This window comes from Zalophus californianus, chromosome 11 (genome assembly GCF_009762305.2).
Source record: "Zalophus californianus isolate mZalCal1 chromosome 11, mZalCal1.pri.v2, whole genome shotgun sequence".
Classification (NCBI taxonomy): domain Eukaryota; kingdom Metazoa; phylum Chordata; class Mammalia; order Carnivora; family Otariidae; genus Zalophus; species Zalophus californianus.
Genome location: NC_045605.1, coordinates 69,144,971 through 69,171,454, shown reverse-complemented (window position 1 = coordinate 69,171,454; position 26,484 = coordinate 69,144,971). Strand labels below are relative to the sequence as shown.

General features: G+C 48.4%; 1 protein-coding gene across 2 annotated transcripts in view; it reads right to left on the bottom strand.

Annotated features, from left to right (window-relative positions):
- SPON1 (spondin 1) overlaps nt 1-26,484 on the bottom strand; it is a 248,970-nt gene that overhangs the window by 25,920 nt on the left and 196,566 nt on the right. For both annotated transcript variants that reach the window (XM_027577773.1, XM_027577774.1), the window contains one exon: nt 2,112-2,176. In XM_027577773.1, coding sequence (XP_027433574.1) covers nt 2,112-2,176 — 65 coding nt within the window. The remainder of the gene's footprint in view (nt 1-2,111; nt 2,177-26,484) is intronic.

Genomic DNA, 26,484 nt, shown 5'->3' with positions numbered 1-26,484 from the left:
TGCCCCCAACCCCTCCCTGGCCCCGAGCCCCTGCCTGCTTAGAGGGCCAGTGGTGAGGACTCCTTCACATACAGGTTCTGGAGCTGGGAGCCGCTGAGGAGAGCCTGAGCAAGCAGGATTCATGGTGGACCTTTTTTTCTGATTGATGATGATTATGTGAGGGGGGCTCAGGGCCTCTGTGAATTCACATCAGTGTTTTTTGGTGGGACAGGCCTGGGACAGACAAATGCCCACCTACCAGGGGACAGCCTGGGCAGCAGGGCCTGCCTCTGTTGTTTCTCCTTGGAGGGAAAGGCACTTCCAGGGCTTGGCAGGTTTTCACCCACTCTGGGCCCAGCTTCCTCAGAGGGGATCACAGCAAGCTAGACAAGGCCTCCATGCAACCAGCTGGGCTGCCTTGGGTCAGCTGTCCAAGGGTGGGCCTCTCTCTCTCCTCAGGTGCCCACGCAGGGCCGCAGGCCTCAGTACTACCCAGATCTGGGCCTCTCCGGGGGCAAGGAGCATCCTTCCAGACAGCCCTGGGACGTCTCCTAAACAAGGCTCTTGTGACCTCTCCCCAACCCTCGGCGGGGTTGTGAGCCTTCTCTGGTCTTCTGGAACTACTGATATCCTCATCATAACATTTACCCCCTTGGAGTGTACACGGCTACCATGATGACGTCATATTATATATATTCTGTATATGTGGTGCCACCTGAACATGTGTGATGTGTGCAAAGGGCAGCTCTGGAATGGTAGAACTCTGTTTTTGGTCCATCTCCCCCCACCCCATCCCCCCGCTGGGCATCCAGGGGGTGGGGACTGGCTGTATAGGGCTGGCATATCGTGGGGAATGGACCACTGATTTGCCGAATGGTTAAGGAGGGGGCACCAGGTGCCTGGCATGGCACCAGCTTCCTGCTCCCTGGTGTTCATGTGTGAGAGTGCCTCCTCCCTCCGCTCCTGCTACCTCACCCTGTGCTTCCCCTCCTATCATTTGGTATTTGCCTTTTCTCCTCCTGAGCAGAATCTCAGCATTGCCTGGGTTGCTGCTGTCTTCCTCAATACCATCATTAGTGGGTATAGATACTCCAGAGACTAGCTGGCCGAGCCATTCGTCATCAACCACTTTCATGTGGCTGGCGAGAACTCTGCTCCAAATCTTGCATCCTTAGAGGATGAGGGAAACCAGAGCCTGCTCAAGGAACTGCATGGGATTCAGTGTGGCTGGAGCGAGGTGCAGAGTAGGGAGGAGCAAGACCTGAGTCCTGAGGAAAAGGAGGCAGGGGCTGGGGTGTGTCCGGCTCCTGGTGGCCTCACAAAGTGATCCTGGAGACTAAGAGAGGTCAGGGTGGGATTCTAAGGAGAGCAGAACACAATCAGATTTGGATTCTTACAAGATCATTCCAGTGACAGCGTAATGGAAGAGGGAAGAGTTGAAGCAGTCCAGGTGAGAAAACATGGCGGTCGGAGATAACGGTGGGAGAAGGGTCAGGTGGAGACTGATTTGTGAGATTCGAAGATGGCAGAATCCATAGGACTTAGTGACGGGTTCCAGGTCCATGTACACCCTCTCCAGAGAGGTGTCCAAGAAACCGATGGATGGATGATCTATCTACTTACCTATCTACATATCTGCCTACTTACCTACATACAAACACAGCTACCTGGGGGAATGGTAGTTTAGAGGGCCATCAGCACACCCTTGGTCACCAAAATGCAAGGGAGGATGAAATCTTTAAGAGATAGAGTAGACAGAAAAGAGATGGGGACTGAGAATGGAAACTGGGGTAGATCTCGCCTTCCGTGAGCCAGACTTGGCCTCGGGTGAGTACCCCTGTGTGTGAAGGCATGTTCGGCCTGTGCTGAGAACATGAGTGAACACAGAATGGTTTTCATTGTGTCTGGTTCTGTTGTATTAGAGCCACTGGGGGAAACAGAGACCAAACCTGTTCTCCTGAGGAGATATGGGCAAGTGTGGTACCCGTGGCAGCGCACCGCACCTGCCCTTCCCCCTGAGAGGTATCGCTGACTTTACTGACATAACTGGCAGGTGGTGGCCAGAAGCTGGGTGGCTCTGAGTACAAGGCTAGGGCAGGGCTGGGCATGGCCAGCGTCTGGTTGGTACTTACACATTGAGAGGCTGCCAGGCTGGCCACTGAGCTTTGGCTTTGATGACGGTGAGGACCTCATCACTCTGCAAAAAAGGACGAGAGATATTTAGCGAGGAGAGCCAGGCTCCTGGGAACAAGAGGGCTGACATGGTGACACCGTTCACTCCCACTCCCTTACCTGCTGCTGAGGCTCTGCCTGCCCCCGGGTAGGGAAGCCCCAGAGTCTCGGCAATCTCAGGGGGTAGGGGGGCCCCCTGAGCCACACTTTGGTTTCCAGCCCGGTCCACCCCTCCCCCACTGTAGCCAGAGCTCTGACCTGGACTCTGCTTCTGCTGGCCAGACTTCTATATTGTGGCCAGCCCGGAGGGCAGGTCACGAGCTCTGCGTCCCGGCCATGGCTACATGAGGGGCTGCAGTGTGGCCAACACCTGCTCCAGAGGATTGTCCTTCCCGGAGCCCTTCCTGCTGTTGAGACCCACACGCCTGATCAGATTCCCTTGGACAAGGAGGCCAACCGCTCATGCCACTCATATTATTCTGCTCTATTTTGCTTTGGACAGAGTGTGGCATAGGCACTTAAAATGATTTTTTTGAGAAAGATTTTGATAATTAGCATTTTGAAGCATTAAGTCATCATCAAGGGGCAAAAATCAGAACTTTGTTGATCTTGCTTAACTTTGCAGTTTGTTTGGGTTTTTATTTTCAATTACACATCGGGGCAGAGGAATATCATAACCTTTTCAAGGCTTAAGACTTCCACAGGAGGCCCAGATTTGGCTTTGGCTAGGGACCTTCCCTGGAGTGGATTTAGCTGGTCCTGGATCTCCCCTTCCCCTGGCTGGGCCCAGCGGTGCTCAGACACCACTGTCCACTATGCCCAGAAAAACCTAGAATGTCACCAGCTGAGGAAGCAAGAACTTTGTTGCCGCCTGAACAGGTCCCTGATTTCCAGGGGGTCAGAGACTTGCTTGGCTGGCTTAGAGCTCTGCCCTAGTCCTTAGAGCCATGCCTGGCATAAATGCCTAGAACATACTTAGGGTGAACCGGTAAACTTCTCAATTGGTGGGTACCATGCCCAGAAAATCCACAGCCCTGAGGAAACTGGAAGGAGATCAGAGGTGTTCCCAGGCTCAGGCCCAAAGCTTATGAAAAGGCTTCTGGCCTGGATCGCCTCACCTGCAGCCCATTGGGTGGTGGGCCTTTAAAGAGGACAGGGGCTCAGCCAGATCCATCGTGGCCCTGGGCACCCACAGCCAGTCTTGGGGGACAAGCTAGCAGAGGCAACAGCTCTTCTTGAGCTCAGGCTTCCCTGACGGTTCCCTCTTTTGGTCAGAGGAAAGAATCTTTGGATGCAAAGACACCCCCACATTCACATGGCTGCAAGGAGAGCATTTCTCAGTCCCAACGGAGTGGTTTACATGGCTCATGGGAGACTTGTTTATTGGTTGGGAACGTATCCCTCACTCTTTTCTAATAAATATCTGGTGAATGGCTGAGAGAGGCTGTCTAGCATGAAGTCACGTGTGAGACACAACACTAGTGCTGGGTCTCCCGTGACCTGGTTGCCCAGGTATCATCTCATACATCCTGTGTGAAGCCTGCCTCTGACCCCAGAAGCCCGCACCTCCTCCAGGGCTCCTCCATTCCTCCATCTCCCACTCCTCACAGCGGTCGGGCTCCAAATCCAAGTCCAAGCTCTCGGTCGGCAAGTCCTCTGAGCCCTTCCACGGCCTCCACACCTTCCTCCTAGCCCTAGTGCACCCTCCACGCTGCTGCAAATCCAACCATCTCCATTCCCTGCCTCAGCCCTTCAGCGGCTGCCCACAACTTCCATGACAATGTCTTCATTCCTGAGTTCTCCTACATGGCCTTCATCATCTAGCTCTGGTATACTTTATTTTCCTTCGATTTTATATATACAGAATATTGCATAAGCAGAATTGTACATGCTTACTGTAGACAAATTTAGCATCACAGAAGCACACAGTGTGAATGTGGAGCATATTCCGCCCTGGCATCTACCCTGCCTTCCGCCTCCTTCTCCAGAATGTTACAGTGTGGTGTGTATCGTTCCAGACCTTTTACTATGCATATGCAACTATGTGTGTGTGTGTGTGTGTGTGTGTGTGTGTGTGTGTGTGTGTGTACATTAGACAGAGCTCTTCCCACAAAAACTGCATCATACTGAACATCTTATTCTGCACCATGATTTAAAACTTCTTCCTTAATATCATATCAGGGGAAACTTTCCATGTCAGTAGATCCTGCATCATAGCAATCCTTTTGTTGATTTTTAGTGTTGGAGATCTTCAAATTATGGTAAACCAAGTCCAGATGTATAAAAGAGAAATACAAGATAGGAGAGCCAATTAACGAGATACTGTCTGATGACCATCCCTTTGCCCTTGAAGAAATATTTTACTAAGAAGTAAAATCAACGTGGGTGAGGGGTGCCTGGGTGGCTCAGATGGTTAAGCGTCTGCCTTCGGCTCAGGTCATGATCCCAGGGTCCTGGGATCGAGTCCCGCATCGGGCTCCCTGCTAGGTGGGGAGCCTGCTTCTCCCTCTGCCTCTGCCTCTCTCTCCCTCTCTCTCTGACTCTCATGAATAAATAAATAAAACATTATAAAATCAGCGTGGGTGGAAGTAAGATGGCCACCAAGTTAGCTGGCCCTGCAGATTTACCTTGCATTATAATTAAATCTTGGTTTTCAAGTCCCAACTAACGACATGCTGATTTTACTTTTGCAGTATATAACTCAACAAAAGTTGTTTGGGCCCTCCGCTAGTGTTTATTTATGGTGATGAAATTCTACCTGTAATTTTGAGAGCTATGGAAGCTCCAAGGATGGTGGATCCACGTGTGTGGACATTAGAACAGTTCCTTGCTGTAAATTGTCTCACCTAGTGGTTGCATGCCACCTGCATGGTCAACAGCTTATTTTTACTTGTTTGGGATCATTTGTGTTAGCCAATCAAATAAGAAAGCAGGAGCATTATGGAAAATTTACTTAAAAAGCTAAAAATTTTTGAAGCATCAAAATTCTCTTGGTAGAACCTCACTTCTGCAGGATTGGAGAGTGTCTGGCTTGCTTGTTCATGGCCATATCCAGTGTGATGGATACTCAGCAAATTGTTGAAAAAGCAAAGCCTTCGATGTATAGTGGCATTCCACAGCATGGATGTTCTGTAATTTATCAGCGTTATTGGTGGATATTTATTTTCACGCATGATGCTATGATGAACACTTGCATGTGTATTTCTTTGCTTACAAATCCAAGGCTTCCTGTGTTATAGACTGCCAGGAATGATTAAAAGATGAAGCAAATTTATCATTTTGGTAGGACCTACCAAATCGTGCTCCGAAAATCTGCACCAATTTACACCCCCGCAAGATGTATATGTGCCCATGTTGCCACAATTTTGGGCACAGTCAATACTACCAAACTTTTTAGTATTCACTGAGCCAGCTGGTGGGACAGGAATGTGTTTGAGGGCATAAGCTATAGAATCACACCTGAGTTCAAATCCAGCCTGCACCATTAGATAGATAGCTCTGTGTCCTTTGGCAAGTCTCTTGACCTCTCTTAGCTTTCTCATCTGTGAAATGGGGATTTAAAAAGAGTCTCTCTCCTGGGGCACCTGGGTGAAGTGGTAGGTTAATCATCTGACTCTTGGTTCAGGTTGCGATCTCAGGGTGGTGAGATCGAGCGCCATGTCGGGTTCTGCATTCACTGGGGAGTCTGCTGAGATTCTCTCTTTCCTTCTCCCTCTGCCCCTCTCCCCTCTCTGAAATAAATACATCTTAAAAACAAAAATAAGAAAGAGTCTCTACTATATGAGGTTGTTGGGGACTAAATGACACAATCCATAGAATGTGCTAATACAGTGCCCGAATAAGCATATATTAGCTACTATTCTTACTCTCATTTACATTCAGGCCGAGCTGGTATGAGAATCAATTTGCACTGCTTGAGTACAGATTGTGAAACACACAGTTGCTTCTCCAAACCCACAAAGCCTTGGGAGAACACTCCCTCACTTAAAGTCAAGCTCTGAGTCTCAGGGAGCATATGATGGAGGTTTATGTAGCTGGGTGAGCCTTAGATGGGGCCGCTGGCGGGCTGGGCATTTTCCATTCTGAAGAATGAAGGACTTAAAGTCAGAGTAAGCAATCCAAACTTTGGACTTAAATGAAAAGCTGTTTTAACAAGTCTCTAAGGCACAGAAAGGATCTTTCAAGAATCCTTAGAGCCCTTCTACATCTCCCATAGGACTCTTTTCAAACCAAGTATTTCAGGGTATTCACAGTTCATGCCTCTTCTGTATGACATTAGCACTTTTCCAGAGCTATGCCAATTAAGAGAAAAAGCCCTAAAGAAACCACAGGTCACTGGTGTCCATCTTCATGGGGATGAGTTCTTTTGTTTTGCTTTCGGTAAAACTGTTTTGAAGATGTTACCGCTGTACCCCAACTTCAGAGGCCCCGACACCAACTGGGAATCACACAGCCGCCAACCGGCCACAGGCTGAGGTCAGATCTGGAGGAAGGAGGGTCATGCCGGGGACAGGTTGGGGGCGGAACTCACACCGGTATTAGGAGATAGCAAGTCTGAGCGAGCTGAGAGTAAGAATGTGCGTTTGAGGGATCGGGTGGGGGCTGGTGTCAGAATCAACCCCACCCAACACTGACCCTGGAGCGTCAATGCTGGAGGGCTCTGGACATCTCAGGCATGCCCACAGTGAAAGGCCAGGGTCTGTCACCTCCTCCTTGCCTGGTTCCTCACCCCCTCTCTGCCCTCTGTGCCTGTGCCTGCCTGAACCTTCACCTCCCAGTTCTGAACCACAGCCTCATTGCTCATCCTAAGGCTCCCTTTGCTGCTGGTGGCACTGAGCATGTCCTGCCCTAGGCGTACAGTCTGGGAGTCAGTCCGGACAACCTGCCTCCTCCCCGCAGGAAGAGAAAAGGGTGCAGTCCATAATCAGAGAGGAAAGTGATCAAAGCAAGTAGAAACAACAATAACAACAGTGATCTATTGTTTTGATGTGCTAAGCATCTTGCCAACTACCTTCATAGAGCACTTTATTTAGTCCTTACAAAACACTTGCAGGGTAGGTAGGTGTACACTTTTTAATCCTCAGAAACACATTTATTTGGCCAAATTAGTTACCCAGTTGGTCAATGGCAGAGCTAGAGTTCAAACCTCAGTCTGACTCTGGAGACCACACCGGTCACCCTGTGAAGCCAGGCAGAAGGGAGCCGGGAGCCTGAGCTGTGATGCAGGAGAGCCAGCCACTTGTGAAAGGTCAGGGCCCCCTGCCCACCTGCGCCTCTGCTGGCCCCAGGCCATGTCCTAGCCTACTCTGAGTTCTGGATGTTACAGCCGCACTCGGACGGTGTTCAGGATACTGGCAGTGTTAACGCTGCCCTGAGAACGGGTTTTGATGCAGAGCCGGGGAGGCACAGGGTGCTTGAGCTGGAGAGGAACTGCTCCTGAAGCGGGGGAATGCGACGGTATTAAATGCACATCCACACACTCACACAGAGCCCCCAACCCCTATCGCGCATTTCCTTGCACTCATCAGCTGGTTTCTTAGGAAAACCTCTGGGAACAGCTATCATCTCATTTTGCAGATGACGAAATGGAGGTTCGGAGAAGTCACGTGACTTGGTGAAGACCACCCAGGAACTACGGTTCCAACACAGATGCGTTTGACTCCAAAACTCCTGCTCTTTTCACTTTGTCTGTTCTTCCTCTCCATCTTGCTCTCGTCCCTCTTCCATTTTGTTCGTTTTTCAAGAGCATGGCTGCCCCGGCTGATGCTTTTCCCCAAAGAACCCTTGCTTTGAGACACAGGGTCACCCAGATCCCTTTGTGAGGGCATCTTATGTAAAGACTCTGGTGAACGGTGCTTGGCTCCATTATTTGCTTCTATCCTTTCCCAGAATTCCCACTTACTACCCATAAAAAATATCAACCCTGATGGTTTCCATGTCTGAAGGGAACTTTTCATCCCTTGGTGGGTGTCCTGGTGATGAGCAGCAGGAAATGAGCCATATTATGAGGTGATAATGGAGCTATAAGCATCTTTAAAATCAATTGTGCCCAACGTCATAGTTTCCCTTCATTTCGACAAGCTCTGGGTTTATTGGGTTATAAATAAAAACAGATGGTTCATATTGGTGGTGCTCTCTGGCTTGCCCGTGGTCTCATGAGGTCTGCAGTGCAGAACTCTTGAGGTAGGCAGGCAAATGGTTCCCATTTTTCAGATGAAGTAACTGAGATGCCTCCCTCCTCTGCTACTGCTCTGGTCAAGATCACCAATGACCTCACCACTGCCAAGGGTCAGTGTCCAGCTCTTAGCCCATTCAGCAGCCACGCTGCCCCTCGTTACTTCACTAACTCTAACCCTCAGGGCTCTGTCCCTCACTCCGTGTGTCTTGGCCATTCTGGACATCTCCTGTTTCCTCGGACACGCCAGGCACACTTAGCACTTGCTGTTTCCTGTGCCAGGAACGCCATCCTCCAGGTATCACAGCCTCGTTCCCTTGCCTCCTCCAGGTGTTTGCTCAAACGCCACTTTCTCTTGGGGTCTTCCTTGTCCCCACTCTTAAAACTAGCAATCCCATGGGGCGCATGGGTGACTCGTTTCGTTAAGTGACCCACCCTTGGTTTTGGCTCAGGTTGTGATCTCAGGGTCATGAGATCAAGCCCTGCGTCAGTCTCCACACTGGGCGTGGAGTCTGCTTGGTGTTCTCCCTCTCCCTCTGCTCCTTTCCCTCTCCCTCAAGCCCCCTCCCCCCACTTGCATGAGTTCGCCCTCTCTCTTTCAAAAAAGGAATTAAAAAAAAAATAGCAGTCCCTTGCTGGCTCCTCAACCTGGCACATCCCCATCACTTTATCTGATTGTGTTTTCTTCATCACATTGGTCACTGTCTGATATATTGTCGACTTGGCTTCTTTACTTTTTAAAAAAGATTTATTTATTTTTTTTGAGAGAGAGAGAGAGAAGAGGGAGGGAGGGAGCGAGGGGAGGGGCAGAGGGAGAGAATCCTAAGCAGACTCCCAGTGAGTATGGAGCCCAATATGGGGCTCCATCTCATGACTCTGAGATCATGACCTGAGCTGAAACCAAGAGTCGGAGGCTTAACTAACTGAGCCACCTGGGCGCCCCTCCCCTTTTTTTGAGAGAGAGCATGTGCACAAACAGGGAGCAGGGGGTGGGGCAGAGAGAGAGGGAGAGAGAGTCTTTTTTTTTAAGATTTTATTTATTTGACAGAGAGAGAGAGCACAAGCAGGGGGAGTGGCAGGCAGAGGGAGAGGGAGAAGCAGGCCCCCTGCTGAGCAGGGAGCCTGACACGGGGCTCGATCCCAGGACCCTGGGATCATGACCCGAGCCGAAGGCAGACGCTTAACCGACTGGGCTACCCAGGCGCCCGAGAGAGAGTCTTAAGCAGGGTCCACACTCAGGGCAGAGCTGGACATGGCGCTTGATCTCACGACCCTGAGACCATGACCTGAGCGGAAATGAAGATTGGACACTTACCCGACTGAGCCACCCAGGCGCCCCTGCTTATTTACTTTTTATGGTCTATCTCTCCATAGGGGACCTAGAATAGGGGCCCTGCGGACAAGGGCTTTCCTCTGTTTTGCTCCATCCTGTACTATCAGTATTTAGGACCGTGCTCAAGCAATATTTGTGGATGAATGAGAGGCTGTGAACAGGAAGGGCCGGTGTCCTCTGAGGCTCGGTCTACCAGCACTCCGTCGGCCTAGCCTTGTGAAGCGATGCTCCGAGATCTCTGCATGGAGCAGGCGGGCCCGGGCACCGGCAGGGCGGGGAAGAGTGCCGGCAGATAGCTCTGCTGGAACTGCCTGACCCAGACGGAGAGGGACGGGCCAGGACAAGGGGCCGCGTTAGGAACCGTGGTCAGAGCTCACAAATTCTGAGTCGGCCTCTGGTGGGCGCCCAGCGACGCGGGCGGGCCGTGTGGAAGGGCTCCTAGCAAGCCTCGTCCCCGGGCCCCAGCCGCGGTCACAAGCCACGTCTGATCCGCTATTTCAACGCCAGAGAAGGTGTGTGAAGCCCGTTAGCAGATCCACAAGAAGATGAGGTGGTTGCACAGACGCATTTCAAATTCAATTTCTTTTTAGTTCTTTTCAAACATAGCCTGTAATTCCGATGGGAAAATTGCATCGTGTCCATAGATAACAATTTTCCCGTGAGACGGTTTTGTGAAAGCAGCTTGGCATTTCTGAAGCCGGAGGGGAAGAACCCATCAGAGCCCCCCGGGTCCACCCCTCCACGCGCATCTGACTCTGGCAGGTGGAGCGCTTTGAGGATGGGCATCACCCGGTGACCTGAGAGATAGGGCCTTCCTTCTGTGTGCTTCTGTTAGCCACAGGCATCGATTTAGCTTGTCCTTTGGTGACCGAAGTGTCAATCCTGTGTTTAACCTCATTTTCCGGGCTTTTTCATTTTGTCCTTTGTAATGCTCATGAAAGTCTGCCCCAGAGAGCAGAGGGAGCTGGGGAGGTTGATGGGGCATGTCTGTCTCTCCTTCCCACCAGCCCTTCCCAGGCCCTCTTCCCCACCTTTCACCCTGTCTCCAGCAATCAGAAAAGAACTAAGTGCCAGGGCCAGAGCAGAGAAGTAGAAAAGGGGCCAGGCCAGGCGAGACTCTGACATCACACGGGAGAGGGCACGCTCAGCAGAAGCCGTCTGCTTTTGATCAGGCAGGAGTCTCAAGGAAGCCTAAGCCAGGTCCTGCGGCAGGTGCCTGTAGGGGCGGCGCCCCAACCCTCCGCGGCATAGCACTGGACACCCCTCGGCCCTCTTCCCTGCCTTCCCCACCCCCCACCCCACCTTCCTCTGAGGACAGCTCCAGTCCAGGTCTGGCCCCAGAAGCCAGCGGGAGAGCAGGGCTGGGGACTGTGTCCTCCCTGTGCCCCCAGCATTGGCTTGGGTTGGAGGAAGTATGCAGGGGATGATTAATGGGTGAGTTAATTAAAAGATTAATTAATGACAAGCTAGAGGAAGCCTCTGGCCTGCGCAGCCCTCCCGGGGGTCCAAGGGCACTTCTTGTGAGTGCTGCGGGACCGGGATGTCGCTGAAGGGTCCTCAAGCAGGAGAGTGTGACTTGATTGATATGCTCAGAGGGCTCTGCTGAACGCTCTGGGACAGTAAGCGCTAGTGGGGCATGGGGGAGGGTCGGCAGGGGGCAGGCACGGGGCATCGGACCAGGAGAGAGCAATGGGAGCTGGGGAGACAGGGGATGAGGCCTGTAAAACAAAGAGGGGTCAAGGATGACTCCAAGGGGAGGTGTCTTGTCAGCGGTTGGATATATGAGGCTGGAGTTCAAGGGACGAGTCCAGGCTGAAGATATAAATTTGAAAGGCATCAGCATGTAGGTGGTAGTTGAAGTTACAGGACAGAGAACCTGGGGAGGAGGCAGAGACAGAGAAGAGGGTGGGGACGGCAAAGAGCCTAACGCGGGACCGCCAGGGAGACAGGAGGGCACTAGGTCCTGCCTCAGGGCCTCTTCAAAGCTCTTGTGCTGTCCCCACTGCCCCCCTGCTGTCCCTTTGCTCTCCGAGGCCACCACTATCCCCCGATGCCCCCATGGTCCCCTGCCGCCCCACCGCTGCCTCGCTGGTCACTGCTGCAAATGCACCCGAAGCGGGTTTAGGCAAGACGAGCGGGCGCAAGCCCAGACAGCTCTTTGGAGGAGTCTGCTGTGTGGGATGTCGAGAAAATTGGCAATAGCAGGAAGGACATGTGAGATTAGTCTTTTAAAAGATGAGGGACATTACGGCACGTTCGTATGTGGAAGGGTATAATCTAATGCAGAAAGAGAAAGGGATGTTGCCGGAGACAGAGAGGGTGCACTTGCAGGAGTGGGGTCCTTGAAAAGATGAGAAGAGGCCAGATCCAGACCCGAGATGGAGGGGTGGCCTTCCAGCCAGAGCAAGAGGAGGGAAGAGCAAGGTGCTGTGCCATGGCGACTGATGGCTGAGATTATGGGCATTGCCGGGGGCCCAGCAGATCCTGGGGGAGCCCGCACCCCCTGCCAGGCTCCACTGTGGGGGCTGGAGACAGAGCCCAGAACAAGAGCGATGCCAATCCCTGCCTCATGGAGCTTGCCTTCCCTGCACGATGAGCAGTTACAGGGGGCCACACTTTGATGGGCTCTCTGGGGACAGCAGAGCAGGGGAGGGTGTGTGAGGGAGGGCCAGGCTCGCAGAGGTGGGGATGTGAGTACAGCTTCACTGACAAAGCCACTCAAGTATTCTTTTTTTTTTTAAGATTTTATTTATTTGAGACAGAGAGCGAGAGAGCGAGAGAGCATGAACTGGGGGAGAGGCAGATGGAGAGGAAGAAGCAGACTCCTGTGGAGCAGGGAGCCTGACCTGGGGCTTGATCCCAGGAACCTGGGAACATGAGTTGAGCCGAAGGCAGATGCTTAACCGACTGAGCCACCCAGGCGCCCTGCCACTCAAGTATTCTGAGATACAGGTGCTAATGCAAGTGAGGAGGGCCAGGTGGGAGCTCTGTCAGGATGGAAATTACCTCACCTACTAAAATAAGATCTTTGAAATTAAAAAAAAAAACAAATAATGTAACCATATTATAGGATGTTAGAAAAAGAGAGTGTGTGAGAGAGATGCAAAAAGAAATATCCATAATTCCACCATCCTTACCTAGCAGCTCCTATCAATTCATTGTTATATTTGTATGTTTTTGTCACATAGTTGAAATCCTAGCTCCCTGTGTCTCTGTCTCTGTCTCTGTCTCTGTCTCACACACACACCCATTTTCTTTACCCCTACCATTTCTTTGCACAATAGTAGCAAGATTACTATACAAATAGACGAGTACACAAACTGTATCCTGCTTTCTATAATTTAATATACTTCAGAGATGATCTCATTTGTGAAATAGCTCCTTTAACGATGGCTTCAAAGACCATAGAGCAGGAGTGCCTGGGTGGTGCAGTTTAGCGGCTGACTCTTGGTTTCAGCTCAGGCTGTGATCTCGGGGTTGTGAGATTGAGCCCCGCATCGGCCCTGTGCTCAGCACAGAGTCTGCTTAAGACTCTTTCTCCCTGTCCCCTGCCCACGCACACTCTCTCTCTAAAATAAAAAAATAAAATCTAAAAAAAAAAAAAAAAGACCATAGAGCAAAGTAAAAAAAGATACAAAAGCATATATGTCTGTGTTTTTACACTGCTCTATGGTCTTTGGGTTCATTATTAAAAGAGCTATATCACTAATGAGATGATCTCTAAAATACCCTATATTGAATTAGAGAGCAAGGTAGAAGCTTCAGGTACTGTCCTGTGAGCCTGTTTTGCTGGGTCCTTAAATATAATAACATTTCACTTCATTGGCTCCCTTCATCCACTGATTTCCATAAAAAGCTTTCAAATTATTAAGTAATGAAGCTCCAAATGACCTGGATGGTGGAGAAATAGGCGCGCCTTAAGGTGTTCAGAAGGCTAACATCAAATAAGATTCCAGAAGCTGCTTTCTTCAATTGTGCTATTTAAATGCAAAGGAACAGCTTCTGTAAGCTGTAAAAGCTTAACCCTTCTCATTCCTGAGGACCCCCCCCATGTCCTCACAGAGGTTTGGGGACAGACTGCAGAGGTAACAGGAGATGTTGTGCCTTGTGGCTGACGCTAAAGGGGTGCCCCTTCCGGGAATGTAAAGGCTGGCCTCTGCCAGGCTTCCCCTGGTAAGGGACATTTCCCTGGCTGTGAAACCCAGCTTCTAGTTATGACCGTGGCATAGGGGACCAGGAATTAAAGAGCAGTGTGGTGGAATAAGTCAGACCGAAGTTCAGATCTTGGCTCAGCCACTTTACGTGCTGTGTAAGTTTGGGGAAGTCGCTCATCCTCTCTGGGCGGATTCCTCATGCGTAAAACACAGATTTATTGAGCTCCCTTTACGGGTGAGAGACTGTGCTGGGCACGGGGCACAGGGCAGTGGACAAGGCGATAAAGTCCCCGCTCTTGTGGGCATGTCCTCTAGTAGATTAATCATAGTACTTGAGGATTGAGGGAGATGGCCTAAGTGAAGGGCCAGGTGAATGGTAATGAACGGGTAGCTGTGGTTACTTAGTTACACGCGCATGTCTCCACACCCCTTCCTTCCCTGTAATTGTCCCTTTATGGCCACGTATCTCTGTCCCCTCAAGCAACTCCTCCTTTGAAATGCCTAATATTTTTTTGAGTAGAAAGGTATATATTCAAGGTGTACAACACCATTTTGACATACAGATACAGGCCCACCTTGGAGATCTGGTGGGTTCAGTTCCAGACCACCACAAGAAAGCCAGTATCACAGTAAGGGGAATAAAATGGAGTTTGTGCTTTCCTGGTGCATATAAGTTATATTCACACCACCCTGAAGTCTGGTAAAGGTGCAACAGAATTATGTCTAAAAAAAACAAGGTGCATAATCAAAAAATACTCTACTGCCAAAAAATGCTAACCATCATCTGAGTTTCAGAGAGTCACGATCACTGATCACCATAACAAACGTAATTGTAGTGAAAAAGTTTGAAGAGAATTACCAAAGAGTTACCAAAAAGAGAATGACCAAAAAGTTGGCAAAAATGACCAAGATGTGACACAGAGACACGAAGTGAGCAAATGTCACTGGAAAAATGAGGTCAAAAGATTTGCTCAATGCAGGGTTGCTGCAAACCCTCAATTTGTGAAAAAAAAAGGGGAAAAAAAGCAGTATCTGGTTAGCACAGTAAAGTGAAGTGCAATAAAATGAGGTGTACCCACTCATAGTAACATGGTTACTGCACCCAAGCTAATAAACATACTCATCTCTTCCCATAGTTGCCTTTTTGTTTTTTGTGGTAAGAGCGCTAGAAATCTACTCTCTTAGCAAATTTCTAGTATACAATACAGTATTTTATTTTATTTTTATTTTTTAAAGATTTATTTATTTAAGAGAGAGAGCACCAGTGTGAGGAGGAGCAGAGGGAGAGGGAGAGGGAGAGAATCTCAAGCAGACTCCATGCTGAGCACATTGCCTGATACAGGGCTCGATCCCACGACCCTGAGATCATGACCTGAGTCGAAATCGAGAGTCGGATGCTTAACCCACAGAGCCACCCAGGCGCCCCCAATACAGTATTTTAAACTATAATCATGGTGCCGTACATTAGATCCCTAGACTTATTCATCCTATGTAACTATAACTTTGTACCCTTTGCCCAACATCTTCCATTCCCCTACCTCCTTGCCCTGGTGATGCCTTCTTGTTACCCCTGGATCCTCTTTTTCTGTGACCTCAACCATGTTGCATTATTATTATTTGCATGATTATTTGTTCACTTATGTGTCTTTCCCACCAGAAGGTATCTAGCAAAGCACCCATCTCATAGTAGGTGCTTAATCAAATATACCGAATGTCCAGTGAATCAAAGTTTTTATTCTCCCCAAATATTCTCTTTACTTGAGGGTCGTATAATCTAGCATTGCCAGGCAATTCTAGCAGCCAGGATGCGTTTGTGTTTATATCCCACTGCTGTTCTGTACAACTTTACTGTGGACCATGATGCTCTGCCCCGGTCCCTCCTCAGCTGCTGGGAAAGCTGAGAAAATGCGGCCCTTGTCAGTTTTTTTTTTTTTTTTTTTAAGATTTTATTTATTTGACAGAGAGAGACACAGCAAGAGAGGGAACACAAGCAGGGGGAGTGGGAGAGGGAGAAGCAGGCTTCCCGCGGAGCAGGGAGCCCGATGCGGGGCTTGATCCCAGGACCCCGGGATCATGACCTGAGCCGAAGGCGACGCTTAATGACTGAGCTGCCCAGGCGCCCCTCGGTTGTCAGTTCTTTTTAGGGATTGCACTGGCGGATAAAACCGCCTCATGTGATGTTGGCAGAGGCCTTCTTTGGGCCTGCAACGCAGCTCAGCCTCTCCCTCTGCCCATTCCTGCCTGCCGCCCCTCCCCAACCGCCTCACCACCCCAGGTGCGGTTCCCAGGAGCGGGGCCCTAACTTCACGCATGCCAGTCTGGACTCCAGCTGCTGCCCAGAGAGCCCAGCTGCTACAGTTCGTGGAAAAAGAGAGGCAGCGTTAACACATCCATGACATTCTCGCTGGGTAAAGCCCAAATGATGTGCGCGCCGTCAGTGGGCGGGAGAGGTGAGTTAGGCCAAGGCACTCTAGTGTACGGGCACAGCCAACGCTGAAGGACCCTGGCGGCCAGCCTCAAATCTGGATTGTGAGCAGTCAGTTTCAACAAAACAGCATCACCCACCACGTTCAAGCAATGTTCCTAATTAGCATTTTAAAAGGTTTGTGGTTTGTGTTAGCATGATTACCCTTATTTTGCTTTTAAGGTCATATGAGAGCTATAAGCATAAAGAGTTAATATCCAGTTATCTTTGCACACGTTTAAATAATATGATAATGAAAATAATTACGACTCAACCCTAGGGGTGTGTGAGCTTACATATGCCCTTTAAGAAAGATCCATACATTACTTGGTTTTGGGAATGTTCTAATTTTGCAAGAGCACTGTATGAAGAGCTTGGGTTTTAGAGGCTCTGTGGCTTAACTGTGCAGCTTTGGACACGTTACTTAATTATTTGAGCCTTGATTTTCTCATTCTGAAGAGTGGTCTAATGAGAACTACCTTCCTGGCTTGCTGCAAGATAGAAATGAGCTATAAAGGAATGCAGAATGCTTGCACAGTTCCTGACACATAGGAAGGGCTCAGTAAACGGCCGCAGGCGGGAGAGGCCTAACAGGAGAGAATGTACCTTTCTCCAGGCCCTTTCCAAACCCTGGAGAAGCCTGCTGTCTGCATCCATCCTTGAAAGATAGCAGGAGGATGGAGTTTTAGGTAAGTTGCTTCCCACGGGGAGTCAGTGTTAAATTTGCTTCAAAGTACAAGCAAGCAAGTAAACAAACATGAAAGCCCCAAGGTGCTCAAAATCGAAAGGTTAAAAATAGAAAACTAAAAAAACCTGAGGATCTAAATTTAAATTCAGAGAATTTCACATTTAAGAACCATTCAGTAAATATTCCCAAGGTAGGTTGAACAATGCCCCCCCCCGCCGCCCCAAGATATCCATGTTCTAAAATCTGTAACCTGCAAATGTTACCTTATGACCAGAAGGACTTTGAAGATGTGATTAAATCAAGGATCTTGAGATAGGGGGGCTATCCTGGATTATTCAGGGGGCCTGAAATAGAAGTGTCCTTGTAAGAAGGAGGCACAGTTTTGATGACAGAAGACAAGAAGGCAGTGGGAGGATGGAAGCAGAGACTGGAGTGATGTGGCCACAAGCCACCGCATGCCGGCAGCCACTGACATTCTGGAAGAGGCAAAAAGCCTTCTGGAGCCTCCTGAAGGAACCGGCTTGGCTCCCACCTTGATGTTAGCCCTATAAGACTCATTTTAGATTTCTGATCTCTACAAGTATAATAGATTAAATTTACCTCATCTTAAGATACTTAATGTGTGGGAATTTGTTGTAACAGCAATAGGAACTAATCCTATCCCTATGGACCCTACCTGCCCTTTGAATGAGTGGGTCTGGTGAAAATGAGGTAACTAAGACCAGTCGTTAGAAGGGAGGAGAGGAGGCAATAGCACTGAGTCTGAAGAGCTGATCAGAGTCGTGTCTCTCTGCTGTCTAGCTGCGTGGCCTCAGGCCAATTGGTCAGCTTCTTGGAGCCTCCTTGTCTCCGTCTCTACAATGAGACTCAAGTTAACTCATAGGCTTCTTGTGAGGATTACATGCTAAGACACTTGATGTACTACAAAACTATGTGAACTCTTTTCATTACTATTATAATTACCTTTTTAAGAAACCTCAAGTTGAAGATTGTAATCAAGATGCTACCTCTTACAAGACAAGCCTAATGGTGCATAACATGTCTATCTGAGGTGACTCTATGAACACGGGACCTAGGCATGGCCATTCGAGGTTTTGGAGCACGGAACCGAAAAATTTCAGTTCTTAGACCTCTGTCTGTAGTTCCCACTGAATTTCACTAAACTTCACCCAGGGCCCATCTGCAATTCCTTATTTTTACAACCCAGGCTGAGATGCTATTATCACTTGGACTTCTCTTTGAGTAGATGTTTGTTTTCCTTAAAAAGAGCATATCAATAAGCCAATAACTATGGGGCAGTTTTCCTGTTCTTGAAGCTTCCTGAAGTAAAAATCATGGAAAGAATCTGTGCCTGAAGCAATCACAATAAAAACGACTATTATTTTTCAAACTCAAGGCTCTTCACATGTCTCTGGTCTGGCTTCATTGGCACACTCTTTCAAAGCAAAAGGAAGAAAATAAACACCTTAAAAGTTTGAAGTTGGATCCTCTCAACAATTCCCCCCCGCCCATTTGTAATTCAATCGAGCATTTCCCTACTCAGGTAGTAAGGAAAGAGTTGCTGTTTTGATTGAAACTACATGCAGTTTTGTTTTTTTAGAAAACATTTTTATAATGGATTTTTTTATTACAAAAATATGTTCATTGTAGAACATTCAGAAAATTGAGATAAGCAAAAATAATAATATGGAGACAACCTGTAATCCCACCACCTGCAGCTCGCCACTGTTATTCCTTTCTATTTTAAACCAAAAAGCATACTTCAGTGTGCCTGAGTGGGACATTTGTGGAGTCAAAAAAGCAGCTAATTCCAGTGATAATAGGAGCCTGGATTTTCTGTTCCTCTACGTGGTCAGGCCCTGCCGTGAGGGAGCCAGCTGGCCCTGGAAGTCTGAGAAATCGCAGGCAACAGCTTCGTTGGTGGTGCTCTGAGAGGCCACCCCACCGCGTGGCCCTTGTCCCGCCGTCATATGAGTACCTGGGCCTCCTAACTCCTTCCTGCCTCCAAGGGTTCCTCTCCTGCTCCCACTCCATTCCCTCATGGGGACCTTTCGAGAGCATACATTGGACCAGCTCACTCTCTTCTTAACATTCTTCCTTTGGCTTTAGGGATAATGTCCACATTTTTTAGCATGGAACACAAAGTCCATGCTTTGGATCTGCCTCCTCTTCCAGCCTCATATCTCCTCCCCCACAAGTATCCTCAATCTCCATCACCACCATCTTCATCTTCATCACCAAACCGACCACCAAGTACTGGCTGTGGTCTATGTGTTAGGTACTATCTTAGCTCATCTCCACTCCTATAAGGTGGGGTTTATGGATGAAGCTCAAAGAAACCCAAGGATTCACTCCCCTGCATGTGGCTAATAAGCAAAGGAACCAGAACCTGAGCTCAGTGTCCTCTGATGTCAAAGCATCAGCATTAGGATACCTCCTTCCCTACTGAACTACTTGAAGTTTCCTGAACCAGAAATGCTTTTTTTTTTAAATTTTATTTATTTATTTGAGAGAGAGAGAATGAGAGATAGAGAGCACGAGAGGGAAGAGAGTCAGAGGGAGAAGCAGACTCCCTGCTGAGCAGGGAGTCCGATGTGGGACTCGATCCCGGGACTCCAGGATCATGACCTGAGCCGAAGGCAGTCGCTTAACCAACAGAGCCACCCACGTGCCCAGAAATGCTTTTTTCAAGCTACCATACCTTTGCATAAACCACCATCTCCCCAAGATGACTCTTAGCCCTTTCTCACCCACCTAATACCTCCTGGCCTTTAGAATGCTGCTCAAGCCTTTGGCTTAGTATAGCTGCCCTTCCTCTGTGCATTCAAGGTACCCAGTGTTGACCTTGGTCATGGGATCCACCTCACTGAACTGCAGTTACCCTTTTACAGGCATATATTCCACCCCCCCCCACCCAGCTGTGCGTGCCTCAAGGGGGGAACTGTGTCTCACTCACCTCTATCTCCCTCTTTCCCACGGTCTAGCACAGGATTTGGGAGATAATAAATAACATTTGTTTAATAAATGAATGAATGGGCGGCAGCTCCTAGCGATTTCAAATAGGCTTTGACTGATCAAAACTTGATTTGCTTATAATGTTCCTGCCAGAAGTAGCTCAGAGAAATAAGGAAAATGAAACCCAGAATTCTTCGCCCCCAGATCCCTTGCCAGGCTGGAGCCAGATGAAAGAGCCCATCATTTGTAACTAACTGCTGATCCGCAGCGGTGCAGAGGGAGCTGGACTCCCTGACCTTTCCTTGTTGTGTTTGACTCTTGTCACTTGGTCATTTTGTCATCAGGATAAGGTCCAGTGGCAGGTGAAGGGTAAGAGACTATGCCTTCCCAAAATATGCCTCTTTGGCACAAAGATTATTTTGAGAAACTGCAGACACTGGAGAAGCACTGAAAATAGTATAAAAGTTACACTTTTGCAAGGGAAAATTACATTTAGAGAGGGGGCCCCAGCAAGAGAGCTATTACTAGAGATTGCATTTTCATCTGAGAGACTTATCTGCATTGCAGGGCAAATTTTGTTTGTCCTGTATTTCCTTTTCTCACCTTCCTATGATTGCCTTCCTCCCCTTTGAAGCCCCAGACTCTTATCCCTTCTCTTAGCTCAGGATGGTATACAAGCCTCAATTACCTGGCTGCCTTTTGAGGTACTCCCAGATGTATAGACATATACATATGTATGTAATTAAATATTTTTTTCTCTTGTTAATCTTTCTTTTATTATAGGGGTGGGTGGGAATGTCTTAGTCAAGAACCTAAATGGGTAGAGGAAAATTATTTTTCCTCCCCTACACAGGGCACCTGGCTTTGGAAATTCTTTTTTTTTTTTTTTTTAAGATTTTATTTATTTATTTGAGAGAGAGAGAATGAGAGATAGAGAGCACGAGAGGGAAGAGGTTCAGAGGGAGAAGCAGACTCCCTGCTGAGCAGGGAGCCCGACGTGGGACTCGATCCCAGGACTCCAGGATCATGACCTGAGCCGAAGGCAGTTGCTTAACCAACTGAGCCACCCAGGCGCCCCTGGCTTTGGAAATTCTTGAGAGGCAAGGAACAGAGGCAGGAGGGAGAAAAATGTGTCCAGTGAACTACATTTTGGGAGTGGGGAGACAGGGAGGGTAGGGGGTTGGGGATGAGGGTGGGAGGTGCAAGGCTTCATGATGGTGAACATGAGGGAGGGGGTACTCACTACGCTCACCTGGTGTCAAGATGTAGGGACCATCCGGATTCATGGGGGTGGGTGCAGAATACCAGTGCTCCCCAAACTGGCTGTGCTTCAGAATCAGCTGAAGACCTTTTAAGTCTATTCATGTTCAGGTCCCACCTCGGAGCTACTGAATTAGAATCTCTGGGTGGGGCACAGGAATCTGTAGTTTTAAAAATGTTCAGAAAATGGTTCAGATCAATGGAACCTTTGTTATGTGTCTCAAGGTATTAAGACGATTAGGTGCAGCCTATGAAGTCACAGATTTCCCAAACAGGTCCTCTGCCTCTTCACACAAGGCCTCTGTCACCTGTCACGGCTCGACGGGATCTGGGTTATGATGGAGGCATAGGTACTCTCATTTAGGTACAAGGCCTACATGAGAAACAGGCTGTATAATGTGACATTGGGGAAAGGTGTGGCTTGAAAACATTTTTTGTACTTACATAAAGCTTTACCAGACATACTTCTCTGATTTGGACTTAGCCTATTGTATCATCTGCCTCTGAATTCCTGACTTACTTCACAGGGTGACAAAATATCTTCTGGGGCCCACATGACTCCAGCACCCATAACAACTGGAAGTGGTCCCAGTCCCAGTAAAAACTGCTGATTTGGTTTGGAGAAGACAGTGATCTCAGGGCCAAAATCTTCCGTGAAGGCTGGGAGTGACCAGAAGGCTGGAAAGGGGCAGTGACCAGGAGGACAGAGGCTGGGTGGGCGGGTGTGAGAAGCCTCAAAGGAGCATGGAGTTCTTTCTATGAGATGAGGGGAGAAGAGGTGATGGAGATGAAATAGAGCCTCACCCCTCCTCTTGCCTTGAGTTATATGGGATATGGGAGAACAAATGCCCTTTGTTTGGGAGGATGGGAAAGGGACACGGACACCAGGTTTTGGAGAGGAGGTGGGGAGAGAGCTGTGTGATGGGGCAGGGATGTAGAGGAGCTTTGCGTGACACATTAGGCCACCAAGACATTTCCCATTGCCCAGAAGTGCAATGTGTCCACCCAGAATGAGGATCTGGCTATCACCACCACGGTTGTCCTGCTCCATATAACTCTGTGCCATTTGCATAATTTATCACACTGCATTATAATATTTTAAAAGATGTCTTTATATCCTAAGTCCAAATTCCATGTGTAGTGAAAACAAGCTTAGGCCTTAAAATAAGACAGGCCTAGGCCTGAATTCAGATTCTTTTCCTTTCTAGCTGTGAGGCCTTGGGCAAGTCATTTTACCAGTCTGACCCTCAGTTTCTTCAGGTATAAAATGGGTATAGTAACTCTACCTACCCCATGGGTTTTAGTGAAGAATAAATTAGATATTGTTTGGAAGCATCCACTATGTTGTCAGAGATATAATATGTTCTCCATAAGCCTTGACTGTCCCTCCTTGACCAAATCATCTTTGTTTCTTAATGGTCTGACACCACTCATGGTTTTGCGAAGGTAAACAAAATACGTTGGTTGAATGAATGAATGAATGAGTTGGTTGAAGGAATGAATGGGTAAGTGAATTAATGAATTAATGAGTGAATGTTAATTTTCATAAAGATACGGTTGAGGAAGCTCATGGCACTCTGCCATGTCTGAAAGGACTTCTCCTGCAATTCTTTCAAACATTTAGCCCAGGCCAGGTCCTCTGTCCTATTTCAAGGTCAGAGCTATTTCTTTGTTCTGACCTTGGCATAATGAGCCATGAAAAGCTTGCGGCTTTTTTTTTTCTATTTTAATCCTTCCGTCCATTTAATGGGCTATATTTTCTCTGGAAACAGTGGGGTGAACATCACCAAGATAATGGATAATAACATTAACATTATCACCACTGGCATGATCTAGATATTATTCAATTAAAGTAATAACTCCTAATGCAGGATGAATTGTTTTTATCTTAAGAATCCAATTCAGCCATCAGCTCACCATCATATTCAAATGACAGAAATTACCTTTAAGTCATAGATCTGTAATGTGATGTTGAGATGATTTCTAGTTATATTTTCTGATGCTATATTACAGACATTTTTAAGGTCAGAGCGTATAGAGCTTGTCGTGTTTTCATTTTCTATCACCAGGCAATTTGAAATCCTTTTCAAATGTATAATGAACGAAAATTAGAAATTTGGGGAGCAAAATCACTTCAAAGGAGTGCTTTAAACAATCTAAAAATTCACCTTACTGAGACATAAACAAAGAAGAGACTCTGGTTGTTATTTAACATTAACACTGGTCCTCTGAAGACAGAGATGGGGAAGAAATGTCCCCCTCCCGAAGTTGAATTCAAGAGCTTTGTCACCGGGGATGTTGGCTGATCCATGTCCCGAGTAGACTCATCTCCTTTTTTGACCCAGGACCTTGATTTTGGTGGTGTGTGCTGAGAGGGCCAGTCGGAGGGCTGGCTCATGCTACCCAGACTCTCAAGAGGTAGAAGATGTGATCAGCGGTGAGAAATACAAAAGTGACGGGGCACAGCCTCCATGTGTAGCAAAGCCTTTTTGAGAAGCTATCATCTTAACTGAATGTTGCCTGGGGAGCACAGAGTTCAAGAAAGAGGGTGGAGGTGAAAGGCTCTAATGGACAGAGTCACAGAGCTATCTTAGTCAAATGCACTTCCCTCCATTATGGGAACAGATCCTCCTTATAGATCAAAACATCATGTCTATGGGTCATAGTGTCTCCTCTCTTGGCCTGCACAGGAGACCTTGACCAACTCTTTGACCACCCTCTTTCTAGAGGCTATGCACACCACTTCCTTTATCCGTACCTTCCTTCAGTCAGGCTATGATACACTACAAATAGGCGGTAGGTCCGCCCCCCACCCCCTGCCCCAGTATTCTTAGGTTTTTAATAACCCTATTTAAATTTACATTTTTCTCTTGAAATTGATACTTAATCCATATCTAAAATCTCCCTCCCCTCAAAACTAGGCAAATCTTTTCACTTAATTTCTCTACCCCATTCCCTTAGGAGGCAGTTTTGTAACAAACATTTGACTTGAGGGGACACACCCTAGTTGCGATGGCTGGCATCTGGCCATCCCCCACTCATCACCAGATCTCAGGACCCTTTCTACACGTGGTTTAACTCAGACCCTTCTGCACTGATTCCTCCTCCTTCAACTCTTAGAGGGTGCCTGCTCTCCTCATTATGGGGGCCCCTCACCATAGCCCAATACCTACTGTCTACACTCTCAGAGAGAGAGAGAGCGGCTCACCTGGGATAGCTTGCCCCTCAAAGCCTGAACTTAACTGTCAACGTTTTCTAGCGGAGGATGAATTCCCTGCTGCTTTTCAATAAAGTTGAATGTGACCGCAGCAGGTAGATGCACTGCAGTGAGAACGAAATAGGAAGGTCCCATAAATTACCATGTGGAAGAAGAAATATATATTTATTCCAGTTCTTCTGAGTGAACTAACTGAATGGCTTCCAGCTTAGGTGGGAGGGCAGGCTGGGGAGCGGCGTGGCTTTCTGCACCCACCCAGCATGAAGAGACCTGAAAGCAGCAACAAGCCCCAGAAAACCCCAGAATAGGGCCAAATCTTCTTCAGCTAAGGCTGCGCTCAGCTCCCGTCTATCCCACTGAGTGCTTTGTTCCTTTCCCACAAGCCCAGAGCAGAATTCAGTCCTCCACTGTTCAGGATTCATGAAACAGAAGTTATTCTACTCAAACCGTCAACAGACAGAGTTGATTTCAACTTCGCCTGCAACTGGGAAAACAATTATGACGGAGCAAAGAAATGGATACTTGCAGTTTACTTTTCTAGGCGGTTCTTAATGTGGTTCTGATCCACCCTGAGAGACTGTCACACAGCCTTGTGTGGCACTGAGCTGAGCCGATGGATGAAGGAGGCATGGCTCAGGTAACATTTCCCAGGTCCTTGGGCGATCCCGTTGCCTACTTGTCACCAGGGCCAGAGATATATTGGCTGCGAGGGCCCACCTACCACCTGAGCACTCTTGGAACAAACCACCCTCTGATATTTGGGGCTGACATCTCATTTACTCGCCACCCATTTATTAGGTGTCTACCATCTGTACCAGGCGCTGGGGACACAGAGATGATTAAGACACGGTTCTTGCCCTCAAAGAGCTCATATTTCATCAAGGGGAGACGGAACACACAGTGACAAGTCAGGGAGTTACGGGTGCTAGGGCTACTCGAAGGAGGAGCTATTCACTCTTTCTGGAGTGGCTGAGTTCTCTGAACGTATTTTACAAACCTCCTGACACACACAGGATGCAGACCCTCTGGGGGAGGAAGAGAGGACCTGGCGGGGGGGCGGGCGGAGGGCAGGAGGTATCTGGCTTTCCCCAGTCTCTCACCTTCCATCTCCTTGTAAGGAACAGTTCTGAGAGCCACACATGGCACTGAGTCCGTAAGACTCCGGGGCCCTCACCAAACAAAATAGAAGAGGGCATGTCTGCATTTGTTTCTGCACAAACTATTAGCTGTAGTGTCATGTGGATGTGAACATCATGGTCTTATAGGCTGGTGATCTGCGAACCTGAATGTGCATCAGAATCACCAGGCGGGCTTATGAAAGCAGAGTATTGGGACCCCTGCCCCCTGCGCACCCCCCCAGGTTCTGATTCAGTGGGGCGGGGGCGGGGCCTGAGGAGAATCTGCATTTCTTTTTTTTTTTTTTTTCAATTCCAAAAAACATTTATTGAGCCCCTATGAGATAGGACATGGTAAAGAGACAGCCCCACTGTTTATCCTCAGCTGGTACATCTTATGTCTTACTAGTCCTTTCAGTCTCCTATAATGGAACGGAAGCCTTGTTCAGAAGCTCAGAATCTTCTTGTTAGAAGAGTGATGTTCACAACTAGTGGAAGATCTGCTTCATTTTAAAAAAGTACTGTAATGGACTCGTTGCTTCCCACAGAGGTGCTCGGCTCATCTAGTCTTCTAGTCATGGGCTCTTCTGAATGAGCAGCAGTGACATCTTCCATGGCTTTAGTTGTTGCTTCCTCAAGGCTATGAGTGTTTGATTCTACCTCAGTAGATAATTCGAAAGCTTGTGTGTCCTCAAAATGCACATCCGTGGTCGATTCTACATCACTAACGGAGACCAGGTCAGCCGTGGACTCCAGGTCAGCGGTGGACTCAGGGGTCTTGGTAGACTCCAGGTCAGCAGGGGGACTCAGGGGTCTCGGTGGTCTCCGGGTCGGTGGGGGCTCTAGGGTCGAGGTTGACTCCGGGTCGGCAGAGGACTCCGGGGTGGCGGTGGACTCCAGGTCAGCGGTGGACTCCGGGGTCTCGGTGGACTCCAGGTCAGCGGTGGACTCCGGGGTCTCGGTGGGCTCCAG